Source organism: Pongo pygmaeus, chromosome 9 (assembly GCF_028885625.2).
Source record: "Pongo pygmaeus isolate AG05252 chromosome 9, NHGRI_mPonPyg2-v2.0_pri, whole genome shotgun sequence".
Classification (NCBI taxonomy): Eukaryota; Metazoa; Chordata; class Mammalia; order Primates; family Hominidae; genus Pongo; species Pongo pygmaeus.
The window spans coordinates 56,064,402-56,090,340 of record NC_072382.2 but is presented as its reverse complement, the minus strand read 5'-3'; the positions used below and the strand labels follow the sequence as shown (position 1 = coordinate 56,090,340).

The 25,939-nt window shown below is 42.9% G+C and overlaps 1 protein-coding gene across 11 annotated transcripts in view; it reads left to right on the top strand.

Moving 5' to 3' along the window:
• The window catches only part of NAV2 (neuron navigator 2), a 779,302-nt gene that overhangs the window by 698,742 nt on the left and 54,621 nt on the right, over window positions 1-25,939 (top strand). For 7 of the 11 annotated variants that reach the window (XM_063671085.1, XM_063671084.1, XM_054438543.2 and 4 more), the window contains 8 exons: window positions 1,743-2,210; window positions 2,858-2,923; window positions 4,307-4,351; window positions 7,083-7,243; window positions 8,772-8,960; window positions 15,289-15,341; window positions 21,168-21,191; window positions 21,302-21,376. In XM_063671085.1, the coding sequence (XP_063527155.1) occupies window positions 1,743-2,210; window positions 2,858-2,923; window positions 4,307-4,351; window positions 7,083-7,243; window positions 8,772-8,960; window positions 15,289-15,341; window positions 21,168-21,191; window positions 21,302-21,376 (1,081 nt within the window). Of the gene's footprint in view, window positions 1-1,742; window positions 2,211-2,857; window positions 2,924-4,306; window positions 4,352-7,082; window positions 7,244-8,771; window positions 8,961-9,531; window positions 9,631-15,288; window positions 15,342-21,167; window positions 21,192-21,301; window positions 21,377-25,939 lie in introns of all 11 variants that reach the window. The other 4 variants (XM_063671086.1, XM_063671083.1, XM_063671081.1 and 1 more) reach the window with 2 other exon arrangements.

Here is a 25,939-nt window from a genome sequence, read left to right as displayed (position 1 = left end):
AAGAAGCATTCCACATGAAAGGTATAATGAAGCAGTTCACTGTTCTTTGTCCAGACTTGATTATTAGAATTTCAGTAACGATTTTTTTTTTCCAGGGGTAAGTCTGTTGTGCTGCTCTTTGTTGTTTTAACAGATTGCCTTGTAAATGAAAATTTTCTCTGTTTCTTGCCTCAAGTAGTATATGTAATATTCACTCTTTGGTATTATAGATTTCCTTTACTAACTACAAAGGCATTTTACTAGACCCTTAGGCTAGTGTAATAGAATGCTTGAAAATGCGTGCAGCTCCTAGGGCTCTACATTGAACACCTTTTAGCCGATTCCTGGTAAATTACATTTTTTCCTAAATCGTTAAGGTATTCTCAGTTCTCTTGATATGTATTAGTATGGTGAAGAAAAATCTTTGGTAAATGTGATAAATAACTCTCTTCAAATGATCTGAAGGACTAACAGACCAAAGATTAGACTTTTGTATATAGTCATGCATAGCAGGATGAGGAGCAATATGCAAAAGTCAGAAAAAAAAGTGGATGAGATTTGGGTTTTCTAATAATTGGAAGTGCTTGGCAATGGAGCAAGTTACCCTTTGAAGTAACGAGGTCCCTGTCATCACTGGAAGTATGTAAGCATTCTAAAGCCAAGATTCTACATTAGGATATTTCATTCCCTGGTTGTCACCAGACACAAAGTGTTTCCCTTCTGCCACCACACACTGTAGTAAGGATAGATTGATTGATTGTCTTTACAATACTTGAGATTTATAGGACTGTCTGGAGAGGACAGAGATCAAACTGTCACCACTTTGAGCACCCAAGGCAACCTGCATGTCAGAAATATGTAGTAGTTTTGTCACTTGTGAGATACTTACTCCACACAGGTTTTAGTGAGTGTAATAGAGCCTTTGCATTACTAGAATGTGGACAATTCTCTGACTTTAAGATAATTTCAACATTCTACCAGAGAGCTCTCTGCCAGTGGAAGAGGGGGCATTTATGTCATTCCTTGTAGTCTGATGGCACATTTTTGGCCACGAGCAGGGGAGATGACATAGAATGACATTTCTGTGTGTCTGTCACAGAGACACAGTTCACACCCAGTGTGTCTGGTCTGATGTCTTGTGAACCAAGTAAGATTTCCAAGTATGTCACTGGATAAGTAAGCTCTCTGGCTTCAAAAGATACATCTTTCCAGTTGCGCTTTCTATTGTGGATAAATCTCTGAAGATACTTTTCCTAGGCCCCCTCCAAATCTAGATTCATGCTCTTGATTCTATGTTTGTGCTCAGAGGTCAAGAAACCAAATCCCTTAGAGTTAAGCTGTCATAAACTGTGTGCCTGCTTTATGCCTGGGGTCGCAGAGACAGAGATGATGAAGACAACCATCTTCCTGGGCCAGGGCAATTTTCTAGTTAGTCTATCTATTGAAAGAAAGGGAAGCAAGATCTTGGCCCAGTGTCATGTGAATAGGTCTGTAGAAAATTATTACTCATGGCTCTTTGGCTCAGATGGAGTCAGAGTCTCAGCTGCAGCTTAGAACTTGAAGATGGCAGCCTGTGATGCACTAGTGTCTAGGCCCGCTTTATGGCCGACCTTTCCCTGAAGTACCGTTAGCCATTTCAGTAGGAATGGCTGTGCTTCCTTTGCCAGGAATTCTCACCAACTCCTCTGCCCTACCCTTCTTTAACAGTCCGGTGCCCCTTGGCACTGGGTGTTCAACCTACACAACCCTTTGTCTCTTCACAGACTCTTTGGTGGGAAGCCTACCAAGCAAGTGCCCATCGCCACAGCTGAAAACATGAAAAACTCGGTGGTCATCTCCAATCCTCATGCCACAATGACTCAGCAAGGTAACCTAGACTCCCCGTCAGGCAGTGGCATCCTAAGCAGCGGGAGCAGCAGTCCTCTCTACAGCAAGAATGTGGACCTCAACCAGTCTCCGCTAGCCTCCAGCCCCAGCTCAGCCCACTCGGCCCCTTCCAACAGCCTCACCTGGGGCACCAACGCCAGCAGCTCCTCCGCAGTTAGCAAGGATGGCCTGGGCTTTCAGTCTGTCAGCAGCCTCCATACCAGCTGTGAGTCCATCGACATCTCCCTCAGCAGTGGAGGGGGCCCCAGCCACAATTCTTCCACTGGCCTCATCGCCTCCTCCAAGGACGACTCCTTGACTCCCTTTGTCAGAACCAACAGTGTGAAGACCACACTGTCAGAAAGGTTGGTGCTGTGCCTCTGGCTGCCTTTCTCAGAAAGACACCCTTCCAAAAATAAAAAGATTAGCTTAGGAATCCCAAATGTCGAATAGCCTTTGCCTGTAAGATTTCTCTCTTTCTAATTACTGCTGTTTTTCATGGGGAAGCCACTTTGGGACGGAATCAAGCTTGGCTCTGCTCCCTTTTATCTTTTCCTCTGTGGTTATTCTTGGTGCTTGGAGCTGCTCAGTCTCTCGGGGGCAGATTTATGCTACCATTTGAAATGGCATTCAGCTTTTGAAATCCTTCAGTTTTATCCTGTTTGTTCATCAACAGCTTCTTTTCCCTCCCCTTGTAATTGTGCAAGCAGAGCAGGTGACTGGGTGCAGGTGACATGGAGCGTGTAGTAGGATGCTCTTTAGACAGCTGGGTAGGTTTGTTGTCATCGTGGCAAACACCCTCCTCCTGGACTGATAGGAAATCAAGAAATTAAAAGTGTTCTCAGAGCCCTGGATTTCACTGCAGCAGGGATAAATGTGTCCAGTTTCCGCATATAGGGAAGAAAGCGAGGATCAGCATGGGGAATGAGAAAAATGTATATAAATAACAACACCTCTCCTTTCTTCCAAGCTAATGTTCCTTCTCTTGTTTTCTACCTGCCTGGATTTCTAGCCCTCTCTCTTCCCCTGCTGCTAGCCCTAAGTTCTGCAGAAGTACTCTGCCCAGGAAACAGGACAGGTAATGACATTGCAGGCCGGGGACCAACCGAGCCTCTAGGTTCTTCTGCCCATTCGTCGTCAAGCCAGATGTCTTGTGCGAGGCTGTTGGCCTAAGCCTCCTGCTTGTGTTTGTGGCTCTAGTGTACTCTGTGACACATGGACATGCCAGTGAGAGTCTGTTCCTCTGTCTGCTAAAGCCCAGGGAGAGGTGGAGTTGGGCTGGCCCCTTCATTCCCATTTTGGGAAGGCGACCTCAAACCCTGCCACTTGATCTGGGGCAGCGGAAGCTCTCGCTTGCATCTCTTGTGGCCTCCTGTGGCATGTTCCTGCTTTTCAGCTTCCTTCCCATTCCTTTTGCCACCCCCAACCCCAAGCCCAGAAATGACCTGCCACCCACTGTGTAGCTTGGCCCTCACCTTTGTCTACCCCTCCCCATGCAGCTGCCTCTTCTCCCTTTCAAAATCCTTTGCTGAAGTTTGGCTCATTATGTCTTGCAGACTGTTGTGTTCTGTGTGCCCATTTCCTGCGATGATAACGAAAAAGAATGTGTAAAGTATTAAGACTTTACGAATGTACACGCTTGTGTTTGCCCCCAGCTGTGGGTGGGCCTCAGAGATGGATACTGACCTTAATTTTGTGGGGGAGTGATGACTTGGCCAAACATAACAAACAGAGGTTGTCTCCTGCCAGAAAAAAAAAAAAAAACCTTTCCCCCATCAACAGTGAAAACTTTGTTTTTGTCAGCTCACAGACCAAGCCTTTAAACCGTTGGTCTTTAGAAATCCAAATGCTTTGACTTTATCAGCCAGCAAGTTGTAACATGCCCCACCCAGGACTCAGCTCCTAGCTATGCCTGGGCCGCAGAAATTGAGAGGGACCTGGAATTCACTTCGTTACAGATGAATTCCAAATATGCAGACTGCTGGCCTCTTGAAACCTCCAACAAGTCCCTTCTCCCATTTGAAGTCATTGCCAGTGGCATTTAGGGGGTGGGCCAGAGTTAGGGGTGCAGGGAAGTGGGCATCCCTCTCTCTGAGAAGCTGTGTTGGTGCAGAGAGTGCCCCTGGGCAGCAGAAGGCACAGGACCTCTGCTTTGAGGTGGAGCAACCCCTGAGTTTTGCTTTGAATCTGTGGAAAATGAGGAACAATTGGGGTTAAGGGACTCAGGCCTCCTGGTGACCTGGGGTAAAGTATGCACTGGTGTCAGCTCAGGCTGAGGATTGGGTTTCTTTTGTTTTCCACGGATGTGGATGTGTTGCATTGCATGCCTAGCTGGATAAGGCACTTCCTGGTGATGTGCACCTCTTTCTCCAGGGCCCTTCAGCCCCCTCCCTAGCTTTCCCTCTTCCTGCCTTCTGTGTGCCGCTCTGAAGTTCTTATTTTTGTTTTAACTTTCCTACAGTGACCCGCACCTTGATAGGAACACTTTGCCTAAGAAAGGACTCAGGTATCTGTGTTTCCTTCTTGCATCTGTGCCATCTGTTGTGGCTTTGGAGCTTGGCTGTGTGACTCCTTCATGGCTGGTGGGGGTTTGGGCTGGGCTGGGGTCCCCGCTTTGACCACCACAGCAGGACCTTTTGAATGACGGCTCCCCTTGCACCCTCTTGTTCTCACTCTCCATTTGTCAGCTTATTTGCTTGAGCAGGGGCTGTGCTTTTTCAGGCTTAATGCGGTAAAACCATCTCATGAAAAACATCCCTGGGCAAGCCCAAGGAGCAGTCATTGCTGCTTCTGGGGCCAATGGGTTTAATTTCTGAGCGCTTCACCATGACCATTCTGTTCACACGGCTGTCTTCCAAGAGAAAGGACATGACTTATAGCATACTGATGTGTAAGCTAGGACAAGAGCACAGGAGGAGAGGAATATTTTCCCCCAGTTTGAAAATATTTAACTTTTCTGCCCATAAAAAATTGCTAGACAGATACTTTGCCCTTGTCTAAATATTCTAATGGAAAATTGGTCCACTTTCATTGCCCAACAAGACATGGGTGTGATCATTTTTTGGTGGATAATAAAGAAAAGACTCCCAGGAAGGACTGTCCTTCCATTCCTGGTAAGTGGTGGGTCAGGTTCATTTTTGGTGCTAGTCCTGGCAAAACAAGATGCTATAAGTCACCATTGCTCACACCATCTATAGCACTTTGCCAATCAGAGAAACTTCAGTTTGCTAATGCCTCCCCCGTGATCTTGCTGTCTGATGGTTGTAGCCATCATTTCTTCTGCTTTCTAAACACCACATGCCTTGTAGCATCAGCTTCACCCTGCGCTAAGCATTAAGTGCTTTCGCATAAAATGGAACTTGGAATGAAATGTTTCATTGCTGTCATGTATGTCTGTAGTTAATAACCTGTAGCTCTTAAGACTAAGAGCATTTTGAACAGTAATGTGAGGTAGGTATCAATGCTTCCTTTCAATGGGATCCTCTGAGTAAAGCCAATTCTAAGAATCTAAGAAGGAAAGTATTAAAATCTCCCAACAGTCATCCTGCAGGAAGGAGTTGAGCAGTGTGGCCTTAGAGGGGGCCTTGGCAAGGCCTTTTGTACTTGCCAGTTTCATTCGTGCCTATGAGCTGCTTGTCAGCAACCATGCCAGATGCTTAAATCATGGCCACCCTCACTGTGAGTTTGACTTTGATGCCCCACTGGTGCCCTGAGAGAAAGCTAACTTCTAAATGTTAACATTGTGAAATGGTACGTATACTTCTGTAGCAGATCTAGCCTATCAAAATTATGTAGCTCTGGTTTTTTAAAAATTCAGAATAGAGATACATGACAGGCTATTTTCAGGCAATTGATGTGTCCTGGAAAGTTGCATGTCTGTCAGATATAGTAAAAACATTAAGGAAGAAACATTTCTGTGCTCCTTCTCACTCTGACTCTTCCTGTGTAGCTCACCCACTCCATACACATGAACATCCAGTACGAACACACTGACAACATCTTTCCTTAAGCCCAAAGAATCCCTCTATTGACATAATCAGTAGTCACTCCATAACATATAAGTCCAAGGATACCCTGGCCACTTGGCGCTCAGAAATTTCAGATGCAGGCCAGGTGCAGTGGCTCATGCCTGTAATCCCAGCACTCTGGGAGGCCGAGGTAGGTGGATCACTTGAGGGCAGGAGTTTGAGACCAGCCTGGCCAACATGGTAAAACCCTGTCTCTACTAAAAATACAAAAAATTAGCTGGGCATGGTGGCACATGCTTATAGTTCCAGCTACTCGGGAGGCTGAGGTGGGAGAATCACTTGAACCCAAGAGGCAGTGGTTGCAGTGAGCCGAGATCATGCCACCTTGCTCCAGCCTGGGCAGTAGAGGAAGACTGCATCTCGAAAAAAAAAAAAGGAAAGAAATTTCACATGCTACTTATGGGCATAATGAAAAGAGCATGCATTTTAAAATCAAACATGGATTGAAATCTCAATTCTGTGACTACCAGCAGAATCCTTACCTTCCCTGAATGTAAAATGGGAATAATGGCATCTGCATTGCTGAGTAGGTCTGAGGCTTTGGTAAGATAATGCACATGAAGGCACCTAGCACATTGTAGATGTTCAATAAATCATCACCATATACATTTCAGAATAAATGAGGAGGTGGACCACATAACTTCTGAAGACCCTCTCCTATAAAACTGAACAATTTGGGGTTGCTTTTATGAAGATTTGTTTGTGCCCTATTACAGCAACTACTATAAGCATCAGTGTCCTCAAACCTTGCTTTGTATGTCTGCTTTTTCATATGCTGTGATTCATGGTCATTTATTTGTGCTGTAGAATGGCAGATGCCATAAGTCGTCTAATTAAAACTCCCTCAAAGCTCTAACAGCAGCTCATTTTGTTGCTTCAGTCCTGTCAAGGTGGGGGCTTTGACATGACACTGTCATGAAGCAACATGTTACAGATACGCCCAGTGACGGCTCTTCTGAGCATTTGCCAATCTTCTTCCCTTTATGTGTTCCCTCCAAACTGAAAGGAATAGTCATTTTCCCCAAACACAGCCAAACAGGAAAAAGGTTTTGAGAAACTTCTTAAGTTTCGGGACGTGTAGTGATCTGATTTTAAAAAAATCATCTTTGGATATATGTTTTATTTTTATAAATTTACCATCAGCTCCACAGAGTTCATTTTAATAAGCATTGTTCATAGTTAATTCCGGCTTGATTTCTGTCTGTCCAGGTATACTCCCACCTCCCAGCTTCGCACGCAAGAAGATGCAAAAGAATGGTTACGGTCCCACTCTGCAGGAGGCCTGCAGGACACCGCTGCCAATTCCCCCTTTTCCTCTGGCTCCAGCGTGACTTCTCCCTCCGGAACAAGATTCAACTTTTCCCAGCTTGGTGAGTAGCCACTTGTCATTAGCTATGTTGATCAGCTCCATAGGGCAGTGGTTATCTTATATATATAATATATTTTTATTTCAATAGTTTTTGGGGAGCAGGTGGTTTTGGTTACATGGGTAAGTTCTTTAGGGGTGATTTCTGAGATTTTGGTGCACCCATCACTTGAGTTATCTTATATTTTGAAATAGACATATAGTCACATCCTGCTCAGTGTCTGATTAGCCCTCGGCAATATAGTTCGATTACAGGAGATTGATAGCAAAATACATAGAGAAAATAGTAAAGTTTTTGATACTGTAATCAATAATTTTCTTTATTTGGTTGATATTGGTAGGGCTATAGCAAAGAACATGTTACCCCATTCTTAAAAAGAATGCATTCTCTTTCTAAGACCTCTGAAGAAATAGATTTTATCGCATATCCCATGTTAGGTCATCCTCATTGCTTTATTAAGTTGGAAATAAAAGTTAAGTTTTGATTGAATAGGTATTCTTAACAATGCCTACTTCTGACATAATGCTTTGACTGGCACAGTGGGGAAAGGAAAAGAATTTATGTCACCGTCCCTGCTGACATGTCAATGGAATTCTTTTTCAGGAAGACAAACACATCAATGCACACCTATATAACAGAGTAAAAGAGAACAATCCAAAGCTTTATATGAAACCATGTAAAAGCTGAATATAATTAGATAGCAAGTATTAGACACATTTAGAAAAAGGAAAGATTAGTGCTGGCTGGAGTTACAGGCAGAGGTTATGTGAAGGTGGCAGGGTAGGAGCTGAGCCTTGAAGGACTGATAGAGGGTGAGAAATCTTTTCTAATCTCATCTCACTCTTTAGAGAGGCAGCCTTTTCTGAATATGGTGAATAACAAATTCAGAGTCTTTAAGGATAGAGGTGGCTTGTAATCAAGTGAGGTTTAACACTTCATTTCCGATTGACTAAATGAGTACCTCTGAAAATATTGCACATGACTCAAATGGACAGGATTTTCATAAGAAAGCTAGTTTTAGCTGAGACAAATGTACCTCCCTTGCATTGAAACTCTTTGTATACCATTATTAAATGTCCCCCATCTGAGGCAATGGGACCTGTGTTCATACTGTTCTTTCCCAGCCATAACTCTTTGAGGCAAGAGATTCTTGTCATGCACAAATGCTTCCCATCTGATCAAAAGCCTGGTTGGACTATTTTGGGCTTTTGGCTTGAGAGAAAATCATTCCAGATGAGCCTGGGGAGTAATTAGCTCATCCCTGAAAGGTGATACTGGCCTGTCTGAACGTGCCAAGTTGGAAAGCTGAGGCCCAGAGCCTTGCTTTGGACCTGACCTGCCTTTCCACTCTTATTTTTAGTGCCCGGTGTGTAACTCAAATGCTGATGGGACTACCTTTTAGAAAACAGATGGGAGAAGAGTTGGCAGAAACACATGTGGCTAAAAATAAGCAGTCTTCTCTTTGTCCCCAACCAGGATTTGAACAGAGACATGAATGTCTAACCTTTTGATTCTATTCCTTTTATTCCAGCGAGTCCCACCACTGTCACCCAGATGAGCTTGTCCAACCCGACCATGCTGAGGACCCACAGCCTCTCCAATGCCGATGGGCAGTATGATCCATACACTGACAGCCGCTTCCGGAATAGCTCCATGTCCCTGGATGAGAAGAGCAGAACCATGAGCCGTTCAGGCTCATTCCGGGATGGGTTTGAAGAAGGTAAGGAAGGAAAGGAAGAAGGTAGGAAGGAAACTTACCATCTCCCAGGTTACTCAGTGTAGTTAAGGGTCCTCTATGCTAAGTTCACTTCATTAACCTGAGAGCCCACCTATAAGTGCTCCCACCTCTCCCACCTACTCTGGGGGTCAGGGATGGGGATCTCTGAAGAGTAAGGTCTGGCCTGACCCTTAATTAACCTTCCAGGCCTTTAAGGACGAGGCTGCTTAAAAATCACTGGTGAACTATAGAGCTGACTCAGTTCCGCTTTAGGCTTCTCCCTCCTGGACTTGGGCCACAGCTTCTTGGCATGCGCCTCCACCTTGAGGCTCAGCCACCGGTTCACCATCTTGGCAGAGAGAACTACTGGAGAGTTCATTTCCCTGTGTTGACATACCCATGTAGCTCTGGGGGCCGGGCAGCCATGCCTTTCTGCTCTGCTCCAGAATTTTTCATCTCTTTTCTCAAGCACTAGGTTTTTAAGTGTATTGTTTTCAGTTATGCCCTTTTCTTTCTTTGGTTGCCAACTGAGAATATTTGAGGTTGGATTTTATGTTTGGTTCATTTTAATCAGAATCATGGGAGAAAAGTTCTGTGAACAACTTTGTCAGCCGTCTTCACAGCTCACTTCATTTCTCTCTTCCTTTGTTCCATCACCCAAGGTATGAGTTAGGTGAGTAAGCAGTAAAAATTCTGTGGAGGATATCATCCCCACCCCATGAAGATGGGGCTGATAGGACATTGGCGGCAATGCTCATCAACCAATGATTAAGAATAGGAGTCAGACTAGCAGAGTTTAAATTCCAGCTCCACTGCTTTTTAGGTATATGATTTTGAGCAAGTTGCTTCACCTCTCTGTGCCTCTGTTTTTTCACGGATAAAATAGGAGTAATAATGGTATTCAGCTCATGGAATTATGAGAATTAAATGAGATAATACATATAAATGTTAACACAATAATGTTATTACATGTCATGGCCTGTAATAACATAGCCGTAAAGCTATAATAACATAGCTGTAAAAACACAGCTTCAGCATTGACTTCCTGGCAGCTCAAAGTCCCCAGCCAGAGAATGGGGAATCTTGGAGCAAACGGAGCCTAGTCTGAGGACTATACATCTAGTTGTCTCTTTGTTGCCATTGACAAAGCAGAATGTGGAGGGTGAGTTATAGGTGCTTCCCAGTCCCCATATGAGTAGGGAAAAAGGGGCAGCATCCTCCCAGCATGAAAGAACAAACAAACTTGTGATTGTTTAGGAAGTTTCAAGTCAAAAGGGAGAGAAACACAAGGCACAGGATTCTGCTTTTGCCTAATGTTCTTTTTAACAGAAGTTTTAAAGAATGTATTTACAGAGCAATTGCCCCCTGGTTTATTTTCTTGGTAACTTAATACTTTCCACCCTGATTTATGTATCATTTGCATACCATGACATTCAGTGAACAGCACAAGTCTGTAAATCCATATATGGGAAGCTGCTGGGACCAAGGATTAAGGGGGGGAGAAGCCTGAGTCACTGAGGGGCATTTGTGAGATTTAAGAGCTAGAAATTAATGCTATAACTGCTCAGAACAGTGATAGTAGAGAATATATTGTGATCCTAAGGTGAAGGAAGTGGCAGTTTGTCTTGAACTTCTTTCTAGTCAGTGTACTGGCCAAGCATCACCACGGAGCATTTCCCAACGTCCCCGGGAAGGATTTGCATATGGAGTTTGTTCCGCACTGTATTCCTCTTCTCTGCCATGTGTGTTCCTGAGTGAACCACGTCCAGTACTGAAACTTGTCCAAATAAGCACACTTCGCCTTATAAAGGTCCAGGACCATTATAGTATCGTCATCAGATAGCTTTTATTTATTCCATCTGGAATCAAGCTGGCAGACAGCACAACTGTGGAATATCTGGGATGTCAAAATGACATTGATAAAAAGTGCTTGCCCACAAGCAGTGTCTAGACTTTTGTAAACCTAATGATTCATGGTGACATGGAACTGAAGCACAGAGGTAAAAGTCAAACTTTAGGGGAATGGATAGGGACCGCTGTCAATACACTGTGAATACATAACATTATCATCTTTTGGAAAATATGGCATCAGATTGATTTTATTTCTTCTAAGGGTATTACATTCGAAAACAAAATAGAGTTTATGTAATTAGGTTTTTAATTCCTTTGTTGAAATTCCTTTTTCTTTTGAATTTATTAACTCCCAGTATTGCAGGAGCAGTTGGAAGAAAATTGACATTTCATGTTTGAACCAAACAGAACCTCCTTGTAATAATCAGTTAGGTGTATTATATACCATAAAGCAGAATAGAAATTTAGGAAGAAGTAGCACAAGTATTTGTGTGTGGTTTTTGTGCAATTTAATTAGCACTTTCCACTTTGAAGGAGTTTTAGGAATTATAAATATGTAGATTAGGTACAGGCATGGCCCAGATGCAGCCTTTCAAAGGTGTTTCAGGTAACTTACTTTCTATCAGATGCATTATGCGATCTTAAAGTCAACTTTAATAGTGTACATTTAAGGGGATGCTTGAGGCATTATTAAAATGGATTCTAGAGAAAAAAAAAATACCATGACTTCACCAATCATCACTAAGAGCTAATGCAATGAAAAACACAGAAACCCTCCACCCTATCAGTTTGTATGGAATCCCCAGGAGCACAGAAGCTTATTAATCAAGAAAGCTTGTATTGCAGCATGCTTGTGTATCTAGCCCCTGAATTGCAGAAGTGGTTCAAATCCTGGCACCTCTACTGTTAGCAATGTGATTCTGAGAAAGGACTTGACCTGCTCAGCCTGTTTCCTATTCACTGAAATGTGAAAAATAATTGTCCCTGCTTTGGAAAATTGAAGTGAAGATTAGGTGAGATGAATCTTGGAAAGCATTTAACAAATAACTTTGAAAGGGGAGTATTGTAAGTGCTCACTCAATGGTAGCTATTGTTATAATTGTCGTATTATAGCCTTCTCCCCAAGGGCCATTATCATCCTCATTTTTTTAATGGCCAAATTGAGGCAAAAGTGACTTGAAGACTTTATGCAGCCACAATGATGTCTTAAGCCTCTCGATTCCAGTCCCTCTTTCTTTTCACTCAGTCCTACCTTGATACCTGACTCAGCTGGGGTTTTTTTTTAAACCTGTCTGAGGCAAGCTCTGATCGTTCATCAATGTCTTCTGTCTTTTGTGATGCTTCCTTTGCTGGTGGAAAGGCAGGGCAGTCCATTAGCCATCAGAACTGCATTTCATTCTTCTGACTCTTTCCACAGTACCCAATTGTAGAATGAGAAGTAGATTGTGATGCCTAGATCCACATTCTCTTTCTGCTCCTGACTAGCTGTGTGTCTGGCCACGTCACTTAACCATTCTGAGATTTAATGTACTCTGTTGTTGATTAACGGTGGAAACTCCTGCCTAGTCTGGGATTGTTACCTGCAGATTCTCTGTGATGAGGGTCAGAGGCACTTGATTGCTTTATTGGCTGGAATATGCCTAGTTGTTTCATTCTATCTAGTGTTTTCACTCCTACTAAAGCATCTTTCTTCTCAAACAGTCCTAGCTTGTGTCCATGTGTGGACTGAATGAAGGGACTAGGACACCATTCTAAAAGACACCAAAAGGCTCTTTAAAAAAAAACAAACAAATGAAAAAAAAAATCAGAAACCAGTACAACAGATCACTCAAAGGCAGAGCGATCTCTGGACTTCTAGTCAGCAGATCCTGTTCTTGAATTGTTGTGTGACCTTAAACAAGTCATTTAACCTCTCCAAGTTTCAGATTTCTCAATGGCAGAAATGGCCTAGATAGTCTCTATGGTTCCTTGTAGCTGAAAAAATGTGGAGGTATAGCTATAGGGAGGAAAATTATGTAGCCTGCTTTAGCCGTTTAGCCTCTGTAACTCCCACACGCATTTTGTTGTCCAAAAATAACCACATTGCAGAACCCAGGCTCTGACTTGGCTCAAGTCCCTTGAAGGAGGCTGAACTGCAATGGTTCAGGTAAGCCACATTCAGTTTTGGGTTGACTCTGAAAATCAAGGAACCTGTCTCTTTGGAACGCAGCCTTGCTGTTGCTATTTACAAAGTGAGAGGAGTTAATTATTGAGAAAAATAATTACCTCTACCTTAAGCCTGCCAGATGTGCTCTTCTCTGCCTGTGGCCCCATGCTTGTACTGAGTTGTTGCTAAAACTGTGTCAGTAAATTTATGTATATGAGATGTAGAAATAGAAAAGAAAAAACTTCCATTTTCCATTAGCCAGAGGCCATATAGCAGCCCTGTGCTAGTCTATGGCAGGCCAGCCATGCAAGTGTGTGTGGCTATGTGTTACCCACATCTCTTCACCCAACTTGGCCTCCAACATAATTCCTCCACTATTGTCTGTATCATAAGCTAAATTAACTTACTTCTGTGGAACATTAGGCCACAAAGTTGGGACATTAAAGGCCTCTGTTAATGTGTTGGACATATTAACACTGAAAGCCATTATTGGCCATTAATACCTTAACCTGATTTTTTATGGGCATGAGTCAGATTAGTCATGGATGAAGAAAGCATGGAGGAAAAGATCTAGAATGCAGGGCATTGCTAAGGAGGGTGGATGTACTTGATGATATAGGGACAGCTTAGAGCATTAGGGAGCTGCTAAGAGAAAAGAGGGCTGGAATAGCAAGCCAAGAGTTACGTGGGCTCAGAGGGAGGAGGAAGCCCACCCAGTTGGCAGTCCGGGGAATGAGGAAAGGTCCCACAGAGAAGATGTCATTTGAGCAGATCTGTTTCGATAGACAGTATTTAGATGCAGCCTAAATGAAGAGAACTGCATGGGCAGAGACTCTGAGGCAGGAAAGTACTGTCTAGGGCAAGCTTGGGAGAGCAGTGCAGGATTCATAGTGTAACAAGAACATATAAGGGAAGAAGGAGAGGTCAGGGAAGGTTTATTGGAAAGATGACAGAGAGGAACCTGAGTGTTAGGCTGAGCTACTTATCAGCTATCTTATTGGCATGTAGCTTCTGCTGACTGCTAATCCAAGGTGAGTTCACTTCGTGGGTGGTAGATGAATGCCGTTTAGTACACGTGGAAGTTACCCCCGTGCCTCCCACTTTAGACTACAGGTCATAATTCGGTGTGGGAGTAGAGCCATTCCACCCATGGCCAGGAAAACTGTGCCCAGTTACAAGTCCTGTGACGCCTTAACATAGGATTAGTTCTGTTTTTCAAACAAGTTGTTGAGAAGTTACCAAGAAAATAAAGAACCTACTTCCCACAAAAGAAGGCAGTCAGAATACCCAAGTCCTAGAACAAATAATAAGATGTCTTGGCCGGGTGCGGTGGCTCATGCCTGTAATCCCAGCACTTTGAGAGGCCGAGCTGGGTGGATCACCTGAGACTGGGAGTTTGAGACCAGCCTCACCAACATGGAGAAACCCCGTCTCTACTAAAAATAAAAAACTAGCCAGGCATGGTGGTGCACGCCTATAATCCCAGCTACTTGGGAGGCTGAGGCAGGAGAATCGCTTGAACTCAGGAGGCAGAGGTTGTGGTGACCTGAGATCGTGCCATTGCACTCCAGCCTGGGCAACAGAGTGAAACTCCATCTCAAAAAAAAAAAAAAAGATGCCTCCACTGGCTGGGGCAGGAAGGGTGCTAAGGACATATAAGTGGTTCTAGTCCAAAAGAACCAGTTTGAAACAGAAAAGAAGACACCACTTGCTCATCACTTTGTAGACATGATAGAAATCAAATAAAGAATCTATATTTTCATGGATATGTTTTCTAAACAAATATTCTGCTATATGGTCATCTAGAATGAACTTACTGTGGCCAACGGCCTCTTAGGTTAAAAATAATCAGCTCTTTTTTTGCATATACAACTGACAGATGCCAACAGGGTAAAAAATTGTGTTTGGAACACAGTCTTAACCCTAAAGGAATACATTAGAAAAAAGAGTGAAGCAAAATATGCTGGAACAGTAACAGGTTGCCTCCAGGCAATGCAATTGTGAGTCAGTGCAGGTTGTGACAGTGAATATGCTTCTTAACACTTCTCCGTACTTGAAAATTTTTGTTCAGTAATCATATATTATTTTGACAGTCAAGAGAAAAGGTATTCAGAAGGTTGAAGGGAAAAATGCGGTAATAGAAAAGTGACATCCTTAGCAAACTGTTACTTATTTGTCACAGACCTATCGCCAAACCAGGAAAGGTTGTGTCAAGGTGAGATTAAGTCATTCCAAGCCTGGAGTGTCCTGTATTGCTGATGGTCTCCTCCCCTGTCCCCTTTTTGGTTCCATAACAGCCATCTGTCAATTCACCTTTTTTTTTTCTTTTAATAGTTCATGGATCCTCACTCTCCTTGGTTTCCAGCACATCGTCAATTTATTCTACGGTGAGTATAAATCAATGCTGTGTGGCTGTGAACATGAGAACTGGGGTTCCTTTATCAAATGTGTCAAGAATAAAATATATGCATTTATCCTAGGGAAAGCATTTCCATTATAAGGGGATCAATTAATTAGGGAACAAGATTTAAAATTCACAAACAGCTATTAATTATATTATACCAACCCCAAAATCCAGAACTGGCTGCCTTGTTAAAGTGGCATTGTGCTTTAGGTGATAACTATTTAGAATGTGTGAGAAGCCTTGGCCACCTGCTGATGGACTTGGAAAATAAAGGCCTTGAGCAATTTATTAATCCTTTGTCTGCCTCAGTTTCTTTCTTTCTTTCTTTTTTTATTTGAGACAGAGTCCCCCTCTGTTGCCCAGGCTGAAATGCAGTGGCTTGATCTCGGCTCACTGCAACCCCTGCCTCCTGGGTTCAAATGATTCTTCTGCCTCAGCTTCCTGGGTAGCTGGGATTATAGGCATGTGCCACATTGCCCAGCTAATTTTTGTATTTTTAGTAGAGACAGAGTTTCACCATATTGGCCAGGCTGGTCTCAAACTCCTGACCTTGTGATCCACCCACCTCGGCCTCCCAGAGTGCTGGGATTACAGGCGTGAGCCATGGTGCCCGAACAGCCTCAGTTTCTTTATCTGTACAGTAGAAATAATAGCAGTTCCTACCTTATAGAGATGTAATGAGGATTAAATGTGATGAAGATTACATTTCACTACAATATAAACTCTTTCTAGACAAGGACATTTTTGTTTTTATTCCTAGTGCCTAGAACAGTACCTAGCACATAGTAGGTATTTTTTAAGTAGGTTTGAAAGAAATGGGAAAATGAATCTAAAACAATGAATATAGTACACACAGCTCAGAGCAAGCACTCCTAAATGCTAGCTATCATCCATGAGAGAGGTTTACTAAACGAAAGCCAAATGTAATCAAATACATTTAGATCTTCAGTACTACTGGATTTGTTCAGTAGTATTTACTTTTTATAGCTGTACACTATTTATTTTATTTTATTTTATTTTAGACAGACTCTCTCTCTGTCGCCCAGGCTGGAGTAAAGTGGCACGACCTTGGCCCACTGCAACCTCTGCCTCCGGGGTTCAAGCAATTCTCCTGCCTCAGCCTCCTGAGTAGCTGGGATTACAGACAGGCACCACCATGCCTGGCTAATTTTTTTTACATTTTTAGTAAAGATGGGATTTCACCGTGTTGGCCAGGCTGGTCTTGAACTCCTGACCTCAAGTGATCTGCCCATCTCAGCCTCCCGAAGTGTTGGGATTACAGGCGTGAGCCACCGCGCATGGCTATAGCTGTGTGTTATTTACTTTAAAAACAGTAATTTGGGAATTTCTACAGGGAAAAAAAAAAGTCTCTTTGTTAATTGTGAATTGGAAATTCTTTAGCCCTTAATCCCATGGAAACAAATGTTTTAATAATTTAGGTTTTGATAATGCCCGGTTTCTATATAGCAGAATATACTGTGTATAGCTCCTGGAAAATAAGAGGACACCCCAGAATCAAGTTAAAGATACCAGGGCCTAACTGTTCTTTCTTAGGCCTGTATTGGGCAAACAAACTTCAGTGATTGCTGATATGGTCTGTTTTGAAGGACATAGAAACTCTTGCTTCTACCCACCTCACCCCTCCAGCTCTAAAATTCCTTTTTCCTCAGCTAGTCATCTTGTTTGAAATTTCATCACTACGTCCTAGCTTCCTTTTAAAGGCTTTACACAGAGTAACCTTGGAGAGAGTTTTTTTAAGCCATCATCTGCTAAGAAAGTGTAGAGATGGTCTTTCAGCTGTCAGCCAGTAGATAAACTATGTCCTTTCTTCTAGAATGAAACTGTGGGATATGGGTACCAAGGCTGGTACTTTCAAACCTAAATGCACTTCTTCAACAGTATTTACTAGCACCATGGATATACCAGGCTCTGGACTAACCCCTAGGATATAATTTAGGAGAGAAAGGAGCCTGCTACTGACGGAGGAAGCTGTAGGCACCAGAGGGACATGGGACTCTAGCTTCACAGGACTGGCGCAGAGAAGCTGTAGTGGATATTTCAGTGCCCAGCCCCGTGTTTTCCCTGTGGCATTCCCAGGGGTTCTTGCCAACACAGAGGGGAGTGGGTTTTCCAGAAGAGTAAAAAAGTGGGAGACTGGCCAGCATTATCCAGCCTTGGAGGGAAAGAGCATAAGCTTCTCAACCTGTGTGTCTTCAGATCTAGGAAACTGTCACATGCAGTTCCTGGGGCCAGCCCCTTCATGCCAACCACTAGAAGTCCTTACAGTAAAAGACTCTCCTTCAGTAGCTGTTGTTCTGGGTATGGGGACATGAAGATACTGTTTTCATGAAATTTGAAATTGTCTTTTCTGAGTTGATATAAATTCAACGAATTAGTAAAGACCTAATAATAATACTTTTGAATTCCATTTTTATCTGGATAACAAGAGACCTGAGGTGTAGTCATAGTGTTCTTCTCACTATGTGACTTTGGACAAGTCATCTGGTTATTCAGAGTGTCTCCCCAGTTTTGCCCTTGGCATCAGGAAACCGAGCAAGGTGATCTTCTGAGGCCCCTACGATCTCTGACATTCCATAAGTCATGGAGTCAAAGGCTCCCATTTACTGTCCTCAGTATGCCTTCTCTGAGAATATAGGTTGCTTTTGCAGACTTAAAAAAAATAGCCTATCAGTTGAATGTTTTTATGCTGGTGCAGTCTACTAATTTCAAGAAAAACTACAAGTCTGGCTAGACTCTGCTACCGCCTAGCACTGAGGTGTGGTCCTTTATCTGTTATTACCTTCTTGGTAATAATGAAATTCTGAAACACATGCCCCAGGCACCTTTGTAAATGTTAAGGTGAATAAAGTACTTGTTTGTTGTCTGAAAAGAGATCTTTGAAATATTAAGTTGCCACAGACCCAGACCAAGGAGCCTGGTTAATAGCTGAGAGTTTTAAAGGCTCTTATTGGATGACAGTAGATTCTTTCCTTGAAATCTCTATAATGAATATTCAAGAATGCTCTCATTCTGCATGAAATTTGCAATCTTAATTATCAGTGAAAGAAAGGATTACACAGTGCTAAATGATTGCCATGGAAAAGTTATGGCTAGCTCTTGGAGTAGAGAAAATCTCAAAGGCCACTTCTGGCATTAGACTTGCTTCCTTGTTTGGTAGGGAACACTTGAGTTCCCAGGAGAGCTGCTGGGTGGATGGAGGCTAGCAGCTTCACATAGTGTTACCAGATGTGCAGAACAGCAGCAAGGGGGGCAAGATACAAAGCACATGCTTTCTCTAGGCTGCTGTTGATAATGGGGGCCCAACCCCAGAGACAGGTGGGCACAGTGACAGACAGTGGCAGAGGCATGGGGAAAGGCTGTTAGGGCCTGTCGACAGAAGTGTTTCAAAGTAGGGCTTGTCCTATGTGGATGGCTAAGCCTGCTAACAGGCCTCCGCCAGCCTTCTAAATGTTAGATAGTGGTTACATTCTCACCATTAACTTGTACCCTTTGGATTAAACTCAGGGCTTATTTCTGGAAAGCCCCCATGAGAATGTGGCTATAGTAAAAGTGCAGGAGAATATGCATAGGCTCTGGAGCCAGACTACTTTAGATCCAGTCCCAACTCTGCCACTTACCAGCTGTGACCCTGGACAAATGACTGAACCTTCCTGTGCCTCAGTTTCCTCATACATAAAACAGAAAGCAATAGTATTAGTACCTCCTCAAAGAGTTGATATAAGGATTAGATGAATAATGAATGTAAAGTGCTTGGAACAGTCTCTGGCACATGGTAGGCATTCAATAAATGCTAGCTGTTATTACCAGAATGCAGGCAACACAAGGTCAGGGACTTGGTCATGTTCACAGCTCTATCTTAGGTTCTTAAAAATAGTGCCTGGCACACAGTAGGAAATCAGTAAATATTTGATAGGTGGTGGTAGTGAGGATGGATGGACAAAGACGAATGATTATTATCTGGGAGAGAAGAGTGAGCTCTGAAGACATCTTCCAACCTTCTCCTGAAAGCATTTCTTAGATAAGGAGGTTGTTCAGTGTGACTTTATACAAGACATTTAACCTCTCTGAACCTCAGAAGGAATACAAACAAACCTACCTAATGGAGTTTCTGCAAGGATTAAATGACTTGGCTCCGTGTATTTAAAAATTGGTTGCTGCTAGTAGGAGCCAACCTAGAGGAGGGGACTTATGGGCAGGATCAGGAGGGAGGACAATGGGGAGCATAGGGTGAAGGCGGATCAGACAGGAAGCAGCTGCCCACCTCACCTATTCCAGCTGATGGATGTGCCCTACGAGTTCTAATGAATCATACCCACTTTGTATTGTGAACTAATGGAGACGTTGACATCAGGGTCAGATGCTGATTTTTAAAAAATAATGGTCTTATCCCTAGTAAAATTGGATTAGGACACCTAGTGAGGACCCAAGGACAAAATAGAGTTCTTACTGATGTTCACTCACGTATCTGGTTCCCAAGTCACTCTTCCCTCCCTGGGTAGAGCAATGAGTAGAGAGAAGGTCAGGAACACTCAACATTTCCAGGAAGGAGGAGGATTCCTCTTTATGAGCCCCTGTGGGAACTAGAGGAGAGGGAAAGAAAGGTTCCTCCTGCAGCGGGCTCCCCAATTCATGTGGGCTCCCCCTGTGGGAGGAGAGAGGGTCTTATAGTTTCTGGCTAGCAGGTACCTGTGTCACCTAGACACAGAGCCAGCATGTAAGGGACAAAAAGGGAAGCCAGTAAGAGGGGCAACAGAGTTCACGCTTACTTCACAGGGTCACAGGTAACTGGGGTCCTTGAAATGGGGCAGCACGAAGATGAAGGCCACATTTATCCTCACAACCTGTGGAGTTACTGGGCTGGCTGATAGGGGCTCCCAAACCCTCCTCACTTTGAGGTCTTTCTACCCTGGTGCTCCCACTGCAGTGTCCTAGGGAAGTGAGAGGAGGGCAAAAAATGGGGCAGAATTAACCCAGGAGTAGTCTTCCTTGCTCCCTAGACAGGGTTGCCAGAGAAAATACAAAACACTCAATTAAATGTGAGATTTAGATTAACAACAAAATTTTTTTTAGTATAAATATGTCCCTAATATTGCATGGGACATATTAGACCCTTTATTTTATTTTATTTTTTGAGACGGGTAGCCTCTGTTGCCCAGGCTAGAGTGCAGTGGTGTGATCTCGGCTCACTGCAATCTCTACCTCCTGGGTTCAAGCCATTCTCCTGCCTCAGCCTCCTGAGTAGCTGGGACTATGGGTGCATGCCATCACACCCAGCTAATTTTTTTTTTTTTTTTTTTTTTTGTATTTTTAGTAGAGATGGGTTTCACCATGTCCACCAACCTCAGCCTCCCAAAGTACTCGGATGTCAGGCATGAGCTACCATGCCCAGCCCTAGACGTTTTTGTTTTTTTTAAAGCTATTCAAATTTAACTAGGCCTCTTGTATTTTTATTTACTAAATCTGACTCATGGCCTTCTTATCATATATCTTCTTCTGAGCACTTTACCTATCACCATGCCCGCCTGGGGAGCAGGGTGGCTCCTCACACCCAAAATGTGGAGTGGTGTTCTCATTCTTCCTAATTTTTAGAAATCATAAGCTGTTTGTATTTGGCCTTTCTGATGGGTCAATTTAATTGAACCAGTTTTTCCAGAGAAATACACGAGAAAAGAAACTAATAAATCTTCCAGACTGCTGCAACTATCTGAATATGGTGTTCCCGATGGGCTGGACTACACTATTCTTTGTTCCTTAACTGGTCTAATTTCCTTTAATGTTTTCTTTACAGCCAGAAGAAAAATGCCAGTCAGAGGTAAGGAACAGCTTTCTGGTTGGATTTCCTCTTTATTGTCAATTGTTTGACCCTGCTCACCTTGGAAATGGACTCCCAAAGCACGTAACCCTCTCCCTTGTCATCTTTAGATTCGCAAGCTGCGGCGGGAACTGGATGCCTCCCAGGAGAAAGTTTCAGCTTTGACCACCCAGCTGACAGCAAATGTAAGTACAGACATAGGGCAGTAGCATCGGGACAGGAAGCACCATCCTTGCCTTCTGAACAACCTCAAGTCCTCCTGTGCTGAACAAATAGAAGTAGCACATTATAAAGAAAAAGACACAGGCTTTAGCATCATGGGTGTGAATGTCAGTTTGGACACTTACTGGCTTTGTGACTTTGGGTAAGTTCTTGAATCTCAGCCTGCATGTCCTCATCTGTGTAACGAGGGTGATAGTATTTACATCTCAGTATTGGCCCACAGTCAGTGCTTGCAATATATGAAGTGCTTATTAAAATGTTAATTTCTCTTCCTCTTTCTGAAAATTTTGATTTTAAGGGTGGGAAAAAAAAGCAAAAAGGAAAGAAGGAGGAAGAAAAGAAATGTAGGGCTTCCCAATATGTAGGTAGCTGCTCTGTCATTGTAATATACACGATTATGAATTTAGGAGATGCTGCCAACCAGCATTCAATTCAACAACTGTTTGAGTGCCAGCTATGCCCCAGGCACTGTGGGTTCAACAGCAGAGCAAGCACAGTGACTGACATCTTAACATTCAGTCTCTGGGACAGCAGAGAAACAAAACAAACAATTTTGCTATAACATGATAACTGTTAAGATAAAGGGAGGAGGTGGTAGTGGGAATATCTAGGGGGAGCACCTAGCTCACTCTTGGTAAGGGATGAAAAAGGGGCAGCTCATCAGATATTGAAAATAAGAAAAAAATTTTTTAAAAGGGGGGCAGGAAGGACTTCCTGGAGGAGGTGACATCTAATGGATGCTAGGTAGGGGAGAATGCATAGGGATGACAGCATTCTAACCAAAGAGAATAATTTGCACAAAGGTTAAGGAGAAAGATCTTGGTGTATTTTGAACTCTCAGTAGGTTGGTGTAATTAGTGTCTATGGCTTGGATGTGGAGGAGAGCTAAGTGTGGAGAGGGGACAGAAGTAGGGAGGAAGAAGGCATCGAAGAAAGCCAGGGGTCAGATCACAGTGTCTGAGCTGTTGGGGTGAGCATCCGGGCTTCCTCCTGAAGTTAGTAGACACCTCTCAGTGAGTTTTAAGTAAGCAGTGGGTGGGCTGGTTTGCACTTTAGACAGAGGATCAGAGTAGAGGCAGAGGTGCCTCATCCCCTACCCCCATCAGCCGTGTCTGTATAGGAGCCCTGATGCACAGCTGTGACCAGGTGAAGGCTGAAGCTCAGAAGGCAGAGCCTGAGGTATCGAAAGGTACTAAGGTGCCTCTGAGGCAAGGCTTGCTGCCCAGGAGTCCACCACCCAGCCTGAGCCCGTTGATAAATGTGTTCAAGCCAGACAGAAAGCAACCTGCATGACCACAGCATGCCGTTAAAATGGAAACCAGCTTCAAGATGCTGTCTTCCTTCAACTAGGAAACTGAGCCAGTCCCCCACATTAGTCATTCGCCTGGAGTTTTTGCCATGGTATTCCCAACTTGAGCCTTAGTTTACTCAAGGGAACCATTTCTCTTTAAGGTCGGCATGTGACATACCTAGTACAGTGCTTGACCTTAGTTATTAGCTCAGTAACTGGTAGCTGCCCCCATTAATATATAGTCTCCTAAGTTCTCTTTCTTTTCTGGAAATCTTTGATTTTTTAAAAAAACCCTAACATAGGAGACCACAACGTGTTTTGTAATCTTTTATTTTCTTTACCTCTTCTGCCACCAGTAATGCTATCAAAAGAACTTTAAAAACTGACGTGAGAACTTAATTCTGAGGCGTAGGTCCTATTCAGAAAAACAGTATTCTATAGATAGGTTCTGTTCCATGGGCAGATTCTTCATCTGGATAACTAGATGTGTAGATTTGAATCCAGAACAAACTCTAGACCCAGCAAGTCAGGGTCTTCTGGGTGTAATCCAAATGTGTGGTTTGACAGCAAACCCCTGTCAAACCGTAGTGATTCTGAGCTACTCTCCTAGTTTAAGAGTTACAGATGCCAATTGTTGCCTTTACTAGTCAACAAATAGTAGTTAACTTACTTTCCGGTGAACTTGGGTTAATTGTTCCAGTGACCTCGTGCTGCCACAGGAGCCTCACCTTGGGCCATTTGGAACTCTGCTGTCTGTTCTAGAAGAGTCAGAGTGGGATCCCTTATATTATTCCAGAAGAGTGTTTTGTTCTTCATAAAAGGCACTGAATCCTGTATTGTTTTAAAGTAAATATTTAGTCTTACCGCACACTGCTGGAAGGGTGAACATGTTTTATTGTCTGCCATCTTTCTCGCAAACCAAGCTGTGTTTGTTTTTCTAGGACAAACTACTCAAAGCCACCTTCTCTGAGTGTTTTTATACCACTTGTGTTTGTTTTCCCTGGGAATGTGAGCGTGGCACTTGATGAGTAGGCTGTTGTGTGTGGCTCTGAACCAGGCTTGGAACAGCCTCCACAGCCTGTATTTTCATAGTTGTGCTAATGACACAAAGGCAACGCTTTTGTTTAACAGAAAAATAGGATCCTCTGGATCTCCAGAGCAAATGTGTTTTCTTTTTAAGCTTGCAAAAACACCTTCTCAATAGCAGTCTTCATGGGGTCAGGTTTTTTAAATTTTTTTTATTATACTTTAAGTTCTGGGGTACATGTGCAGAATGTGCAGGTTCGTTACATAGGTATACATGTGCCATGATGGTTTGCTGCACCCATCAACTTGTCATCTACATGAGGTATTTCTCCTAATACTATCCCTCCCCTAGCCACCCCCCACACCCCAACAGGCCCTGGTGTCTGATGTTCCCCTCCATGTATCCATGTTTTCACATTGTTCAACTCCCACTTATGAGTGAGAACATCCAGTGTTTGGTTTTCTGTTCTGAGTTAGTTTGCTGAGAATGATGGTTTCCAGCTTCATCCATGTCCCTGAAAAGGACATGAACTCATCCTTTTTATGGCTGCATAGTATTCCGTGGTGTATATGTGCCACATTTCTTTATCCACTCTATCATTGATGGGCATTTGGGTTGGTTCCAAATCTTTGCTATTGTGAACAGTGCTGCAATAAACATACGTGTGCATGCGTCTTTATAGTAAAATGATTTATAATCCTTTGGGTATATACCCAGTAATGGGATTGCTGGGTCAAATGGTATTTCTAGTGCTAGATCCTTGAGGAATTGCCACACTGCCTTACATAATGGTTGAACTAATTTACACTCTCATCAACAGTATAAAAGTGTTCCTATTTCTCCACATCCTCTCCAGCATCTGTTGTTTCCTGACTTTTTAATGATCGCCATTCTAACTGACATGAGATGGTATCTCATTGTGGTTTTGATTTGCATTTCTCCATATGTTTGTTGGCTGCGTAAATGTCTTCTTTTGGAAACTTTCTGTTCATATCCTTCACCCACTAAATGGATGGGTGGGTGTTTTTTTCTTGTAAATTTGTTTAAGTTCTTTGTAAATTTGTTTAAGTTCTGGATATTAGCCCTTTGTCAGATGGATAGATTGCAAAAATTTTCTTCCATTCTGTAGGTTGCCTGTTCACTCTGATGATAGTTTCTTTTGCTGTGCAGAAGCTCTTTAATTAGATCCCTTTTGTCTATTTTGGCTTTTGTCCCCATTGCTTTTGATGCTTTAGTCATGAAGTCTTTGCCCAAGCCTATGTCCTGAATGGTATTGCCTAGGTTTTCTTCTAAGGTTTTTATGGTTTTAGGTCTTAGGTTTAATTCTTTAATCCATCTTGGGTTAATTTTTGTATGAGGTGTAAGGAAGGGGTCCAGTTTCAGCTTTCTGCATATGGCTAGCCAGTTTTGCCAACACCATTTATTAAATAGGGAATCCTTTCCCAATCGCTTGTTTTTGTCAGGTTTGTCAAAGATCAGATGGTTGTAGATGTGTGGTATTATTTCTGAAGCCTCTGTTCTGTCCCATTGGTCTACATATCTGTTTTGGTACCAGTACCATGCTCTTTTGGTTACTGTAGCCTTGTAGTATAGTTTGAAGTCAGTGTGATGCCTCCAGCTTTGTTCTTTTTGCTTAAGATTGTCTTGGCTATGCAGACTCTTTTTTGGTTCCATATGAAATTTAAAGTAGTTTTTTTACAATTCTGTGAAGAAAGTCGTTGGTAGCTTGATGGGGATAGCACTGAATCTATAAATTACTTTGGGCAGTATGGCCATTTTCATGATATTGATTCTTACTATCCATGAACATGGAATGTTTTTGCATTTGTTTATGTCTTCTCTTATTTCCTTGAGCAGTGATTTGTAGTTCTCCTTCAAGAGGTCCTTCACATCCCTTGTAAGTTGTATTCCTAGGTATTTTATTCTCTTTGAAGCAACTGTGAACGGGAGTTCACGCATGATTTGGCTCTCTGTCTGTTATTGGTGTATAGGAATGCTTGTGATTTTTGCACATTGATTTTGTATCCTGAGACTGCTGAAGTTGCTTATCAGCTTAAGGAGATTTGGGGCTGAGAAGATGGGGTTTTCTAAATATACAGTCATGTTATCTGCAAACAGAGACAATTTGACTTCCTGTTTTCCCAATTGAATACCCTTTATTTCCTTCTCTTGCTTGATTGCCCGGGCCAGTACTTCCAATACTATGTT